At 36.4% G+C, this 16,332-nt stretch overlaps 1 protein-coding gene across 13 annotated transcripts in view; it reads left to right on the top strand.

The window, feature by feature from the left end:
* RBMS3 (RNA binding motif single stranded interacting protein 3) overlaps nt 1-16,332 on the top strand; it is a 712,557-nt gene that overhangs the window by 587,734 nt on the left and 108,491 nt on the right. For all 13 annotated transcript variants that reach the window (XM_032359702.1, XM_032359695.1, XM_032359728.1 and 10 more), the window contains 2 exons: nt 1,886-1,932; nt 14,157-14,253. In XM_032359702.1, the coding sequence (XP_032215593.1) occupies nt 1,886-1,932; nt 14,157-14,253 (144 nt within the window). The remainder of the gene's footprint in view (nt 1-1,885; nt 1,933-14,156; nt 14,254-16,332) is intronic.

Here is a 16,332-nt window from a genome sequence, read left to right as displayed (position 1 = left end):
TCTCACATCACTGAGATCACGACCTGAGCTGAAACTAAGAGCTGGATGCTTAACCAACCGACCCAGCCAGGCACCCCAGGGTCTCTTTGTGTTTTGGCACCACTGCTTTTGCTTCTCATTTTCTAATCCCCCCAGCTTGTCATATTATCGGTTGCATATTTCGTTAACATGAGTAAGATGCAGTGATCATTAAACATGTGCCCTCAGTGCACCTCTGTTAACTTCTGCCAGTCATCTCAACTTTGCTTGCCAAACTCCTTTTCAATTTATGTATGTTCCCTGTATGCCAATCCTATGCATATATGGCTCTCCACACTTGTTCTTCATACCAATCTTAACAACAATTTTAAAATTTGGGGGGGAAAATAGTGTGTCTGATCCAAGCTTGAATATAGCAGGGCATACTGGACTTCAGGCCCTATTTTGGAAAGCCTGAAAATTTCCATTTTAGTTATGTGTGAAATCTGAGTAATTCAATGGGCCCAACAGGAAAACCACCTTCACCTAAACTGAAATTCAAAACGCAAAAGCTCCTTTTCTTCTTTTCTCCGAAGTTTTTTATGATTTTTCTTGTCTTCCATAGAAGGAAGTCCTCAAAGTTAACTCATTTTTTTTTCTTTTTCTTTTGAAATACTTATAGATTCATGAGAAGTTGGAAGAGAAAGGTACAAGGAGACCCTGTGTACCCTTCACCCCATTTCTTTCCACTGTTATATCTTAACGTAATTGTAGTACACTATGGAGGCCGGAAAATTGACATCAGTCTCATTCACTTTTAAATTTTAAAAAAGAACAGAAAATGTCTAACCTGATGACGATCTAGTCAGTTTTGTGTTTCACTTCTACGTTCTGTTTCTACTCAAAAGCAGTAACCAGACTGACAGTGTTGGATACAAAAGGTCGTATGCCCATACACCCACAAAGAAAGTTCTCCCACATTGTTGGAGATGATCATCAGGACTCACGCAGACCTTTGGTCGGTATCATAGGTGGTGGGAGGGAGCCTCAAAAGACCAGGGCTGGAATTTGATTCTGCCTCCAAATGTGTGACCTTGAGCAAGTCACTTGACCTTTCCAAGCTTCAGTGTCTTCATCTTTAAAATGGAGGAACTGTTTCTCCTGCCTACTTCAGAGGGTTGTTGTGAGGATCAAATGTGATGATGTGTATGAAGGAAGGAGGTAGGCTGTGAATCAACAGTCATGAAGTTTATTATTCTTTTCTGAAACTATGCCTATTATAGAAGTTTAGTTTTTCAAAGGTGATTTTATTCTTAGAAACAAAACAAACCCATCTCCTTATTAGCCACAAGACCTATAATTTCCATTTTATGTAAATGACCTTGACTTTCTACCACTCTTAGTAGGACAGGTACTAGCAATGTATTGGACAAGCACTCTGTGACTCATTACCTACACACCCCGAGGCATACCTTCTATTTTAAAATAAATATTTCTTAACATTTTCTTCTGAAAGGTCGAATGCATTTTGAGTAGCTTTTATTTTTATCCTGACCACAGGATTTATTCTTGCTTTTTTTTTTTTTTCAGCCATAAGACATATAATAGGTGCTCCTGACAATAGTGAGAAATTATAAAAATACCAGATTAGACAGCGGAAGGTTTATGAAGTAGAAATGGAAATCATCCAAACTGTATTGTTCTTTGGTTTGTCTGGATTTATAATATAAACTCCTAACTCACTGGTGGATTCTGATGTGTGAGTTGTAAAAATGCTAGTCTTGGCAGTAAGGGTAGAAAAATGTATAGGATACAATAAACTTAAATCATGGAAAGTAAGATAAAAGTATTTGTGTGTACTGAATGTTTTGGGCACCAAGATAAAAGTGTTAAGATTTGTTTTCTCCTCTTTCCTTCCTGTATACAGGCTGGCATGGCTCTGACCTATGACCCCACAGCCGCCATACAGAATGGGTAAGTAGACAACATTTTTTCTATTTTAATTGCTAACGTATCTTTGATCTCTGGAATCAGTACTGAAGAAAAATGTTCAAAACATTCTTTTGTTTTAAATCTTCAAACAGAAACTTTAAACCAAACATTTCTTATCATAATTTTTTCGTCCTGTGACTCTGACTTCATAACATCTTCCATGTCCTCTGTTTCCACATGGTGTCTACCCACATTATATGTCCCTCCCTCATGCTCTTTTTCTCTCTCTCTTAGAATAAGGAATGTAAAGAGGGAGCACAGATAGAGCTAAGCTGGAAGGTGTACCTGTGTGTCTCTGGGATAAGAGTATTAACCTGCTGGTAACTCTAGAATTCCAATGATTTTAGTATTTTTCCAGTTCACTTAAACATAAATAATTCTTTTGCTATTTTCTTCTGGCTATTAGGGGTAAACAATGGACAGAGTCAAGTTAGAAACTTGGTGATTGTGTCTTCCCTCTTTATTTTATGTATTTATTTCATTGATTTATTTATTTATGTTTGGGAAGAGAGGAGAAGGGAGAAAGGCATAGAAAATCTTAAGCAGGCTCCAGGCCCACCACAGAGCCCAATGTAGGGATTAGCCTCACAAGATCATGACCTGAGCCGAAATCAAGAGTCAGACATTTAACTAACTGAACCACACAGACACCCATTCCTCCTTATTTTAATAAGCATCTGGAAATTTATAACCTCTTACTTAGAATAAATCACATAGCTTAGGATTCTTCCTTGAGAAATAAGACAAACTATATGACCTGAACTCTCAAAAATTCTGTGATTCTGAGTATCTTGGGTTGAAACTTTCTTCTCAGTTTCAGTCCCTTCTCTTTGCTTTGACTGTCCTGCAACTGACAGTAATTATTCTTTATTCTTTGATTGGTTGCTTGTTTTATTTTCACAGCCTTCCATCTTGGATTTCTCCATGGCTTTCAGTTTTCTGTCTTATAATCTCATTAAAGAATCAGTCAGAATGAAGACCTCATTTAAGATCAATGTAGAATGATAAAAAGATGCAAACTCTATTTTCTATTTGGTCAGCTGCCTTTAATGAAAATCTATGAAATACTGGAAATATTTAAATATCTCCTATTCTTAACAATGTTACTCATTTAGTAAGTGATTTATTCATTCATTCAAAAAACATCCAGTGAGTCTGCCAAGCACTTTGCTCTGCTTTATAGATTTAAAAAATCTTGTATGAGACAAGATCTTTTTGCCTTCAAGGAACTCAGAGTCTACCCTTCCATAAAAGAGTAAACATGGGTGGTAAGCTAGGGAAGGAGTCTAGTCCTTTCTTCCTTTTTAATCAAAACTTCTCTCCAGGAGCAAAAATTAGGGATTTATCCAGTAAGCATGTTCTTATTTCCAATAAGGCACTATAAACTTGGAGTGTAAAAAGAAGGAAAGAAATGCAGAATAAAGTCCTCAAGAATCACATTGTATAGCTGGGGAAATAAAATAACTAACTCAAAAGGTATGAAATAAGGCATGATATGTTAAGTGATGGTGACAGAAAATATATTATAATGGAATATTATTATATTAGAAAAATATTATAATGGAAGAGAATAGATGTATTGAACACATACTATGTACAAAGTACTTTATATTTGTAACTTAAGGTGTTTGGGAGCAGAATCAAATACATGAAATATACATGTAGGTGCAATTGGAAATGTATATACATAAATGGAAAATAGAAATAATAATTGAATGAGTGTCATGTGTTCACTAACCAGCTTCAATAAGTACTAATATTTTGCATACCCTGTATGTATGTATATATTCGTCTGTAATATTTATCTATATATCTATTATAAATTCCTTCTTACCCATTGCTCTATATGAAGGATTAGAAATGCAGCAGTGACCTAGGCCTGGACTGCAATGAGAGACTCATGCTTTCTTATGCATTGTTTTAGGCAATCGTCTTTCTGATGCATAGTTTAAAATCTGACTGTCTTCTTGAAAGACATACTTTGCCAAGTGTTTATCCTGATTTATCACAGACCTAAAGAGAAAGTAAAAAGGGATTTCTGTTCCTAATCTGAGCCACCAAAAGGGAGCTTTGGGTTAATGCTGTGTTGGAGGCTGTAAGGACTGCATGGAACACCGGGAACATTTCTCCCTTCCACAGGACCTCACCTCACATTTCACCTCACTGCCCATTTGCCACGTTGAGATTGGCTGCAGGTTCATCTGTGCACTTTATTTTTTTTTAATTTTTTCATTGCCATATAATGTGTTATTAGCCCTAGGGGTACAGGTCTGTGAATAGCCAGGTGTACACACTTCACAGCACTCACCATAGCACATACCCTTCCCAATGTCCATAACCCTACCACCCTCTCTCTACTCCCCTCCCTCAGCAACCCTCAGTTTGTTTTGTGAGATTAAGAGTCTCTTATGCATCTGTGCACTTTAAATCAGCCTCTCTATGACATATCTTTATCTGTACCTTATAGTAACAGTGTTACACTCTATTCTTGGAATTATTTGAAGTGTTGCAAAAATGGTTCACCCTTTTCACTGCCCACTTAAACATTTACAACAATGAATAGTTCCCTCATAAAACACATTTTTGTTAAGATGCTGAGGATACCTGTCTTGAGAATCCTGTCATCTGATCTACTCTCATTGACAAAAAACTGTATGCCATTGACCAGACCCTCTCTTCAATAGCTTCTTGTCCACTGAATATTCCTTTCAGCCTATAGAAATGCTGAAGCCTTTTCTACCATCCAAGGGGGTAGAAGCAAAACAATTTTCATACCTAGGACATCACTTCTAGTGACCACACTATGTTAGCCTTCTTTTCACTGCTAAACAACTTCAGTTGTCTTTACACAGTCTTCCCATATTATTTTCTAATGAAGCTTACTAAATTATGAAGTCTGGTTTCAAACTTGAATGGAATTTCCTTTGCTGATGTTCTCAATGATCTCCAAATGCATCCATTATAACAGACACCCTTTTAGTTCTTAGGCCATTTGACATCTTGCTTCATTCAAATTGTCGTTTTGGAAATTTCTTATCTCTTGGATCCCACAGCTCCATTCCCTGCTGATCCTCGAGGCTGTGTACTCTTCCCACTCACTTGGTCTCTTCTTATTCCTCCTCTTTTCCCCACTTATAGTAATCTTTCTTAGGGTTTTGTCTTTTTCTTGGTTGATCTCATCCATTCCTCTTGCTTTTTGGAACCTGAAGATTCCCAAGCTGACACTTGGAAATCATAAGTAGATGCAGGGCCCAATAATTACTCTTTGGTTGGCTGGTTATTTTATTACCTGTGTTTCTAATGCTTATTAGGTATTGCTCTTAGATACCTTTTCTGTCCCAAATTGAGATCATTAACTTCATCAATGTTTCCTAATACAAACCAAACAAATTCAAATAAAAACCAAACAGGAAATTTGCTTCCTTTTTTTTCCCAATAATTCACTCTAAAGCCATTTAGGCCATAAACTCTAGTTCTCTGGGTTCTCTCTTTTACAACTTTCTGGATAAAATTGGTCATTAAAACTTATTCAGTCTATCTTTGAACTATATCTTCACCCCAGCTCTTGCTCCTTGCCACTGGTTGAGTTCATTCAGTCTCCTTTCCTACCTGTACAAACCTTTTATCTGTGTCTAATATATCTTTCCTACAAAACATTTTCACATGGTTTTTTTAAAAAAATGTGTATATATATATATAAATTTTATATATAAATATATAAATTTATCACATTTATTTATATTATTATTAGACTTAATATATATCTAAATAATAACATATAAATATATATTCATATTTAAAATAAATATATTATATATAAATATATAATACATATATAAATAAATTATTTAAAATGTAATCCAGTAATCATCTTCCTCCCTGTCTGGTTTAAAGTATTAGGTAGACTTTCCTAACTATAGAACAAAACTCAAACTTCCAAGAATGGTGTGCATGTGCACACACAGACACACACACATAATAATAATAATAATACTATAATATATATGTTTTTATATATATACATATACATGTACCAAACATATACATAAACATATATATGTCTAGATATATATAATAGTAACACCCCATAACTTGGTTCCTGAAAACTTCTCAGAACATTCCATGTTACTTTACATTTTTGTGTCTTGTTACACATGGAATTCTCTGCCTGGAAGGAATGGTAATTTTCTTCCTTCTCTCTGTCTTTCCTTCTTTCCATCATTTTTTAAAATACTGCTGTCCTTTGAAGGACACAGTCAAGTGATTCCAGGCAGAAGCCAATTACACAACCAGTCAGAAGAGAAACACTATGAGCAGTGGTTAGGAGTGCATACCCCAGAATCAGCCTGCCAATATGCACATCCAAATTCTGTTATTCACCAGACATGGGCCAGTTGTTTTTGCTTTAGTTTGCTCCTCTGTGAACTGGAGATGATAGTAAGACTTTGTAAGGATTAAAGGAACTCTGTATGGTACAGTGTAACTGTCAGTGTAAGTATTGATGTTATAGTTCAAGGTGCCATGATACATTTGACAGTCTATTTACCATGTAGTTGTTGACACCATGTTTATTTCCCTGCTGAGTTATTAACTCAGTGAAGGCAGGTTTCATGCTTTATTCATCTTTATAGATTGTTTAACCCGGTATCGTAAAAGTTAAAGAAGAAATAGGAAATGTAACCAATGATATCTTCTTGGCCCCAACAAATTGCCATTAGAGAAACCATTCCTTTTTGCAGCATCAATTTACTCTGTCCCCATGTAACACTTTAATCTGTTTCTCTTTAAGTATATGGCCTCCAGTTTCACCCAAAGTATCCAAATTGCCCATGAATTTATCACATCTTGAGTTAAAAATGGAGTTTTAGAAGACTCAGACTGTCCATTGTATTGTCGATAACAAGAAGATAGAAATTTTATATAATGAAAAGGAAAGAAGAGGAAGATTGCAGTGAATTAATCTTATTCATTTGACACTACTTCATAGAGAAAATTTTAAAAATATGTTGTTCGTGTTTGGTTTTATTGTCTTGTATGGTAACATTTTATGAATAGGGGATACTAGAACAATAATTTCTAAGCCTGTAAGATATTGGGATCACCACAAATATTTTCTCAACATACTGTCCGTTGGCTTAACATTAACATGTGCGTCTTGGAGGTGTGGAAGGTGATTTAGAAAACTTACTCAGCATATTAAGGGATCTAACATGAATGTTCAGAATAGAGTATGCTACTCCCTATTCATGTTGCTGTATTCGATTTAGCAGGCACCCTAACTCAGGCAGGCAGCAGTAACCTAACAGAGTGAGACATGTTTATTGCTCCAGGAAAGAAACTGGTCTCATTTTGCATAGAATAATCAGTATCCAAAGATAGAGTTGTAACTCACTCTAATCCAGTTAATATTCTTAAACATTGCTTAATGCTCACTGAGTTCAATTCAACATTTTTTTCTTTTGAATATCTGTCTCTATTGCACTGTTTAAAATCATTTTGGTGATGCATATTTGAAAAGGAAAAAATTTATATTATATTGGAGACAATGAACATGCACACAATTCCAATATGAGATACAGTGCAAATAATATTGTGGTAGAAACACAAAGTACTACGAGATCTATGTATATATTAACTTTTATTTGTATAAAATCTTCCTGAAAGAATATAAAAGAAATGATGACAGTAGTTCTCTAAGGAGGGCCAACCAAGTACTGCAAAGTAGGGAAAAAGGGGAGACTTATTTTTCACTATTTATGTTTTTATATTCTTTTTGAAAAGAAAAGTAAAGAAAATTAATATCATAGGACCACAAAAAAGAGGCATTTGTGTTCTAATGAGGGATTCAGAAGGCTTCTCGATGGAGCACTGACATGAACATTTCCGCTTAGAGATGACCCACATCATAGCTAAAGAACATATTTTATGACCCATAAGTGTAGTAAACCCTAGGGCTTTCTGAGTATGTGGCTGGGTAGTGGCTAGTAGCTTAAATTGTGTCAAGGGTTAAATATGTTCTGAATTCCATAACCTCTGCATTAATACAGCAACATGAAATTGAAATAAATACTCCCAAATTGAGCTCAACTTTAGCTAATGAAGAACAAGTATTTATAACTACCAACCATGGGGAATCTATCCTGTTTGAACTTAGATGGTAGAAAATGTCAGTTCTGTCGTCTGCCTGAATCTATCCAAATTATTGTTTTCAAAAAAATTAGTTCAATGTCACATCGATCTAAGGCTTTGAAGTTTATAGTGAAGAAGTGTCTGGATCACAATGGAAAAATGATACCTTAGTACTTTTTACTCTAGGCTAACTTACAAGAATAAAAATTGCCTCTTCTTTTTTCAGAACTGTCTGGCGTAAGTCTACAGTTTGTTATTACAATTCCCCTATTGCTTTTTTAGCAGTCCAATATGAAATTCCATCACTTTCAAATATGAGTGTGGGAGGTGGGAAATAATCACTCCCCATATTCAAAATCTCATCTTTCCAGTGTCCTTTTCAGCAAGAGCTGCCGTGTAAAAGCCTCTTGGATTGTTTTATTTGAATAAAATGCATTTTCTTGGGAGTGACATGAAAAAAAATGTTTTCTATAGCACTGGTTTGCCAGCTGTTGTATATGGGAACTTGATATTAAGTGATACAGAAACCTTATCTTATTACAATAGGAATGGAATCTAATGTGAAGGATACAGTGGTATTACAATAAAAACGACCAATAACTTATTAATCTTATGCTATAGTGTTACCCTGAGGATAGTGTTCGTGGTTCTGACTCTAACAATATTGCCTGTGGACATGAAAGAGGAGCCAGTGCTGTTGATTTCAGTGTGCAAATAGAATTTTGTGTGGTTTTCTTCAGTAAAAAACATTCTACCCTGCGGTTATTGATATATTCATGTTATTTTTATTGTCAGTGAAATAAGATTTCACCATATTACTACTGATGGCCAAATCCCCTGAAGATGAATTTCCTGCAGGCGAAATCATGTCCTATTAGTGACTTCAACTTGCATATTCTGAACTTCTGGAGCCCACTTGCTTTAAGTGCCAGAGAACCAAGTAACTCTTTGCATTCCTTAAAAATAATAATTTTTTCAAAGGCCAGCTTAGAATTCTATAGATAGATCATGCTTAGTTAACTCTCTTAGCCACTGTAGCATTTGGTATTTTGTTCAAATGAAATCACTCCAGAAGCAACTAGTTCATATTCCTAAGGCAAGTTTTCTCATCCTCAACACTGCATTTTGGACCAGATCATTTTTTGTGGGGGAGCTGTCCTGTGCATTGCAGAATGTTTAGCAAAATCTCAGACCTCTATCCACTGGATAGCAGTAACGACCCACCCACACACTTGTGACAACCAAAAATGTCTCCAGATCCTGCCACCAAATGTTCTCCAACAAACAAAATCACTTCTAGTTGAGTACCACTGGACAGAGAGTATAAAAGAAACACTTACCATGCACATAAATGTTATGAACATTTTAGAAAAAAAACAAATGTATGTGGGGTGTGTATGTGTGTGTGTGTGTGTGTGTGTGTGTGTGTGTGTGTCTTAAAAGGGTAAACTATTCCCAGGAAAATGATTTAAGAATTCATTCCCAGTTTTCTATAAAAGCATTTTCAAGGCATAATGCATATATTATGATATAAAAACATAAAGTCACATATTTAGAATTACCTTAGCTTTGTTATTATGGCTAAAATGTTTCAGTTTTATCTTTCCTGTTCCCCAGTAATACCTATGCCTAAAGCATCCATTTGGATGGTCTCTCCTTTTTTTAACATCATGATCATGTGGGAGTGTTTCTAAACCCTAACAGTTACATGGCAGGGACTGAGAAGAAATGGAAAGATTGGGAAACTCATTCTACAGTTTTCTCTTATAGAGCCTGGCCTGATACATTTTCTTTAGATATGGTACCTCTAAGTCTGCGATGCAATAGCAATTTTTCTTTTCATGGTTTAAGGAGGGTGTCCTGTAAATTCATCCAGTTTATGTTTGAACTTGGGAAGAGCTTATTTCAGAATATGAGAATTAGAAGAGTCTCTTCTTCCCAGTACATTTTCCATTCTAAATAACTCTCTGACTTGAGTGGCAGTTTTGGAACTTGCTGGCAAAGAAGAAATATCACTCTTGTGTGCCGTATAAGATTAGAGCAAATAAAAAAAAATGCATTAGATTTTCCCCCAAGGGCTCCCTTTGTAAGTATCAGTTTAGTTGGTGATTTCTTTATGTTTCTTCTCCCTGTTTTCCCCATAAAATTCCCTGTAAACTCTGCCTGTCAATCCAGTCCTCATTGCCTTCACTTTTAATGCTTCAGTTGCTACATTTTACAAAATAAACCAGCCATGCTCAAGTGAGAGTCATGATTCACTCCATTGGTGGGAGAGGCTGAAACTGGATTTCTCTAACACCAGAGCGTGGTGAATAAGAAAGACTGTGGGGTGATTATGGAATAGCCGTGGGTGGAATGGGGTCATTATAAGCCCCACGTAAGTCTTCTCGTTCACTTCTTCATAAATAAGATCTGTCAAGGCTAAGATCTAAAGGGGGATTTTTAAGTGAAAATCATGATTTTTGTAGAAAAGGACTCTTCCCTAGTTGCTAATACTTTCGCATGCTTAGAAAGCAAGTATTGATGAAACGTCCACTGAACATTTACTAACATGTAATGTTGGCCTCTCTGGGTTCTTACCCATCAGCTTTCTACTGGTTTTGGAACCCATCTTCTATGGTCCCATAATCTTGGCATTGGCCATCCTATACTGAAATCACGACTTATTTCCTTAAGCTTCTTTGCATTCATTCATCCAATTGACCTATGGTTCTTAAGTATTTATTATTTCCTAGGCTCTACTTTAGGCAACGAGGCCAGTGTGTCCTCAGCTTTGTCAAAACTGGCATCTAGAGAGAAAAGGTAGTCAGTAGTATCCTGTTTAGTCAACTCCACCACCACAACAAAACAGCATTTTTTAGATGGCTTTAAACAATAAAAATTATGTTTCTCACAGTTCTGGAGGCTCGAAGTTTAAGATCAAGGACTGGCTAACTCATTTCTGGTGAAGATCTGTTCCTGGCTGGTAGACAATTGCCTTCTCACTATGTCCTCACGCAGCCTTTCAGAGAGCAAGTTCTCTAGTGTCCCTTCTTATAAGGACACTAATCCCATCAGATCAGGGCCCCAGCCTGTTGACCTCATCAGTTTCTTCCAGAGAGGTTCCATCTCCAAATATAGACACATTGAAAGGACTTCAACATGTGCATTTTGGAGGAACATGAACATTTATTCTATAACGTACATAAAGAAATTTTTAAAAATCACTACTTTAGATGGTGGTAGGAGTGATGGGGAAAAAAAAAATCACAGGAGAGGAATAGAGAGCAAAGGTGGTGGAGATAGTGGTTGCTACTTTAGCTACAGACCTCTCTGAAGAAAGGAGATGTGAGACCAATAATGAAAAAGAGGTAGGCTTAGGGAGATTTGTGGAAATAAGCATTGCAGTTAGAGAGAATTATAAGTTTAGTGGCATAAGACAGAAGTAAGAATGACAGAATCATGTGACAAAAGAAGGTCAGTGTGGCTGGAACCTAGCTGGCTGATTTAGAGGGGAGGAGAAAATACTAGAGAGGTAGGCAGTAGCCTGTTTGTGCTAACCAATACCAGAAATGCATATTTTGTTTTCATTTCAATGAAGAGCCATTGGGAGATTTTAGGCTGATTAATGTACAGATAAGATACAATTTAAGTGGCTCAGCAGAGAGTCTATGTAATGTTTTAGAGTCTTACCTATCTTTGGTACAAATAGTAAATTTTTTATATATATATATATATAAAATATATATATATATATGTAAATATATATATATATATTTTTAAGTGAAAGGATGTATATTTGCTTACACAGTAATTGATTTTGTTTGGAAGTCAGGTTTATTAGGTAGAAATTACATAGAGCATATATTCATTCTTTATAGTGTACATGTCTATGAGTTCTGACAAGTACACATAGAACCACCAGACAATCAAAACAGAATAGCTACATCACTTCCCAAAATTCCCTCATGTGTCTTTAGTTGACTCCATCCCCCAAGCTCAGCCTTTGACTTCTACTGATCTGTATAGTTTCTTTCTTTATAGTTTTGCATTTTTCATGTTGTGATATAAGTGGAATTATAAAATATAGAGTCTTTTGAGCCTGACTTCCTCCATTTAGTGTAATTCACTTAAGTTTCATCATGTTGAATGTATTGGTAGTTATTTCCTTATGGCGTAGTAGTGTTCTACTGAATGGAGGTACAACAGTTTGTTTATCAATTTAGTTGAAGGATGCTTGGCTTGTTTCCCCATTTTGTCAAGTCCAATCAATAAGGCTGCTATAAACATTTGCTTTAAGGTTTTGTGTAAATATAAGGTTTCTTCATTTATCTTGAGTTCATATCTACCACTAGGATTGTTGAGTTGTACAGTACGTGTGTGTTTAACTTCATAAGAAACTGGCAACCTGTTTTCCAAAATGACTATACCGTTCTGCATTTCCACCAGCAACAAATGAGAAACCCACTTTTTCTGAATCTTTGGCAACACTAGGACTGTCTCTTTTTCTTTCTTTCTTTCTTTCTTTCTCTTTCTTTTGTCATTGTAATATGTATGCAGTCAGTATCATTTTTTTTTTTAATTGCACAACTATAAACTTAGAGGTCTGATGGGTATGGATAGTAAGGATGTAATATGTAACAGAGTAACTTTTGCAGCTGCGGTTTTTGTTTTTTTTTAACGAAAAGAGTGTGACCTTATAATCCCTGTTGAGAGCTAGATAAAGTAAATTTAAGACTATAGTCTCCCAATCCTTGCTTGAAGGCTTTTATAGACTCTAAGGTTAAAGAATTTCCTCATTAAATCCTGGAAACCTTGAAATCTAGAACTCCTACATTCAGGGGGAGTCTTGTAGAATGCTTCTTTAGAAGGGTAATCCATGAGATTCTCTGTTCAAAATATCAGTGACCTCTGAGGGATGAAGTTTTTGGCCCCGAAATTCCAACCTCAGTGATGCTATTAAAAAAACAAACAAAAAAAAAAAACAAAAAAAAAGTAGCAGTTGATTTTTGCTAAGAGTACAGCTAAGTGAAATAATGATTTTGTTGCCACTAAAACCCATTTTCCTAATCTATCCTCACATCAGTGAAGTAATCCATCAAAAGCATCTTGTTTTTTTTTTTTTTTTTTTTTTTTTTTTTTCCATTCTGTGGCTGGCCACTCTGGCCTTTCACTTACCAATGAGACAGGAAGGAAGAAACAGGACTTGAAAATCCACTGACGAATTTGAGTGTTAGGTAATGTGTAAACTCTATAAGGTAAAGTGTGAGCAGAGATGGCTGTGTCACTGATTTAAGTACTGAGAAGCTGCCCTTTGAAAGATCTGTAGAAAGACCTGATTTGTGAAACTCTGATCTTGCCCACTATCATTTTATAATTGTTCGATGAAGGGCCCTGAAAGACTCAAAATCTCAGTGCTTTTCAGAGTCTACAGGAGTACATCACAGAACTCCAATATCTCCCTGATTGAATCTAGAAAATATTCCTATCCTCAGCTGGACACAAATCACAAATTGTCTGCTATCTTCTCTTTTCAGGGAGAAAATATTTAGCTCAGTTTTCACATGAGTCCACGGACTTCTTCCTAGCACAAATTATATAGAACTCTCTAGGAGGTGACCCTATTCTCTTGAATGATGAGACAAATGCAATTTGTGTACACATAACATTGGCCACCTTTATAAAGCTTGTTGCTATCATTTTGCCTTTCCCTCAAAGAGCTTTAACATTGCCTTAAAAAAGAAAGAAAGAAAGAAAGAAAGAAAGAAAGAAAGAAAGAAAGAAAGAAAAACAATGACAAAAAATAATGCCCATGGCTTTCCTCCCCGTTGGTTAAACATACTATTACACTCATCCCGACATCAGAGATTTTGTGCAGCCAATTTTATAAGATGACTCAAAGTTGTCATTTTGTTCAGAACGATTTATTTCTCTTAGTGGCATCAAATGCTATAAATCTCCTGGATGCTCCTGTTCACAGTTGGTGGAAAAACACGAGGGTGGAACTCTGTCTTTCCCAGAGGTGCTTGGTAGCATTTGATTCGAAGCGAGGCATGCAGCAGCTTCATGAATCTTCTTTTTTTGTGTTCTGTTTGCAGATTTTATTCTTCACCGTACAGTATTGCAACCAACCGCATGATTCCACAGACATCTATCACGCCATTCATTGCTGCTTCCCCTGTCTCCACATACCAGGTATGTCCGATTTACCTGCACCCAAGGAGAGGTCTTTCTGGCCAATAATAGATGATATCAAGGCAAAAGGGACACAGTAGAACTTTTTTGTTAATTGTCCTCAAACACATTAGTCACATCTTAATTAAATAATTCTCAAGTTCTAGCCCACACTTTGAAGGGCTCGTTTGCATCTATTTCACAGAATAAGAAAGTCCACCATGCTCTTCATTCTTCCTGCTGAGTTTTTATGATTATGCTCCTTTCCAGCCAACATTAGTGCAGCCTCCTTGCCACTGAGAATTTACTTTGTTGGTTGTCGGTGATTTGGATCGTCACGTTCCCTCCTGTGTCTTCTCTACAATCACACATCTGGCATACCCCTCACTCACTCCAAGATATTTTATCGCTGTCATCTCATTTTGTCACAGTTGTCCTGTGTGTCCATGCAAAGCTAAATGGACAGATGTTAAATCATTTTTCCCAAGAATTAGGGTGGACTCTCAAAGTGGTAAAACATTATTCTTATTTCCTGCTCTTACTTCATTCTCAGTCCCGAAGAGGTCAGAAAAGACCTCACGGGTTCCACATGTTGAAAAACAAAACAAAACAAAACAAAAAAGCCAACACTCAGTGTGTGTCCTAAAGCAGATGATGTAGCCAGTTAATTCTAAGTACACAGGTGGATTTAACGAAGTCATACTTCTCCCTCAAAAAAATACTCCTCGTCTTATTCCTTTATCGAATGTGCTATTACTCCCTGCTTCTCTTTACCTCCTATTGTTCTTCAGACAATTCTTCTAATTCTAATTAGACAGCGCCTATAGATGCTACATATAGAGGGTTCCTCGTGTCACTTTTCAAAACTTTGGAGAGAGAGAGAGTGAGAGAGTGTACGTGCGTGCTTGCATGTGTTTCTCTGTATTTTGCAGATGGTGGGGGTGGATGTTTTATGATGGGTAAAACTGTAATGTTGCTGCCTGCTACTAATTCAGTGAAGTTTCACCTTATTCAACCATTGCATACTTCATTTCAGGATGTCCCAACTGTCAGAGCATCAAACTTGAGACTATATACATTTTTTCCTAACTGATCCCCTCTGAAGCAGATCATTTTCATTCTTTTTCTGCACTTACATTCTTGATACATGTTGGTGGATAAATGGAATAGACTTTCATGTGAATTGCATTTGAGGGTCTCAGAGTGGATGATTTCTTAATTGCCTTTTCTTGGGACCCATGAGGCTACGTGCAGGTGCTGTTCCGTTTTTGTTCTTCCTGCAGGCCTGCCTGGTTGTAATGTGTGTTTTTGTGTTTTTTGTGTGTGTTTTTTTTTTTTTTTACCCATTAAAAAAAAAAAAAAAAAAAACAAAAAAAAAACAAAACTTGGCCTGTGTTTCGGCCAAGACCACCCAATGAGCCCCAGTGTAGAGAACTTTGGTGACATGAATAACATATCCACAGAAAAGTGATTTCACTTGGGAGGGCTCATAAGTGGAACTTAACTCTAGCTCCTTTTTCTCCAAAAAAGAATCAGAGCAATTTCCTCTGTTGTTGATTCTCGCCTTTCACCACTTTCTTTTTTCTTTTTCTTTTTCTTTTTTTTTTTAACCTAAAGTGCATTGGGATTTTGTTAGTGTGAGCATATTGAAAATAAAGTGTTCAGGGTTCTTTATGTGACAATCAGCCCTTACAAGCTGACTTTCTCATTTGGCTGACAAGGCACATTTCTGAACATTTGGTTGGCTCAAATTCTCATTTTTATTTGCCATACCAATTACCACGAAAGAAAAAAATCACAAGCTTGCTTAACTTGGGTTTAACCCAAATCATTCCCCCCCAAATTTCCAACTGATCTCTTTAATTTTTCCCCAGCTTTTACCACTTGGACTTATTTCCAAGATGGGATCACTTGAGAATTTGAAATTAGAATGAATGACAGAAAAAAGAGGAAGTCTCAGCTGTCAACTCTTCATGACTTACGTCTATCCCTGGGAGTTGACCTCTAAGTAGGAGGTCCCTGAGGCTTCCTAAGACTCTAGCCTCTGACACCAAGCTCAGATTATGCTCCAAGGCTGACCTGGGTCCATGCAGGCACTGC

This window comes from Mustela erminea, chromosome 1, assembly GCF_009829155.1.
Source record: "Mustela erminea isolate mMusErm1 chromosome 1, mMusErm1.Pri, whole genome shotgun sequence".
In the NCBI taxonomy this organism is placed as follows: domain Eukaryota; kingdom Metazoa; phylum Chordata; class Mammalia; order Carnivora; family Mustelidae; genus Mustela; species Mustela erminea.
The sequence above is the reverse complement of the archived record's forward strand: the minus strand, read 5'-3'. Positions and strand labels throughout refer to the sequence as shown.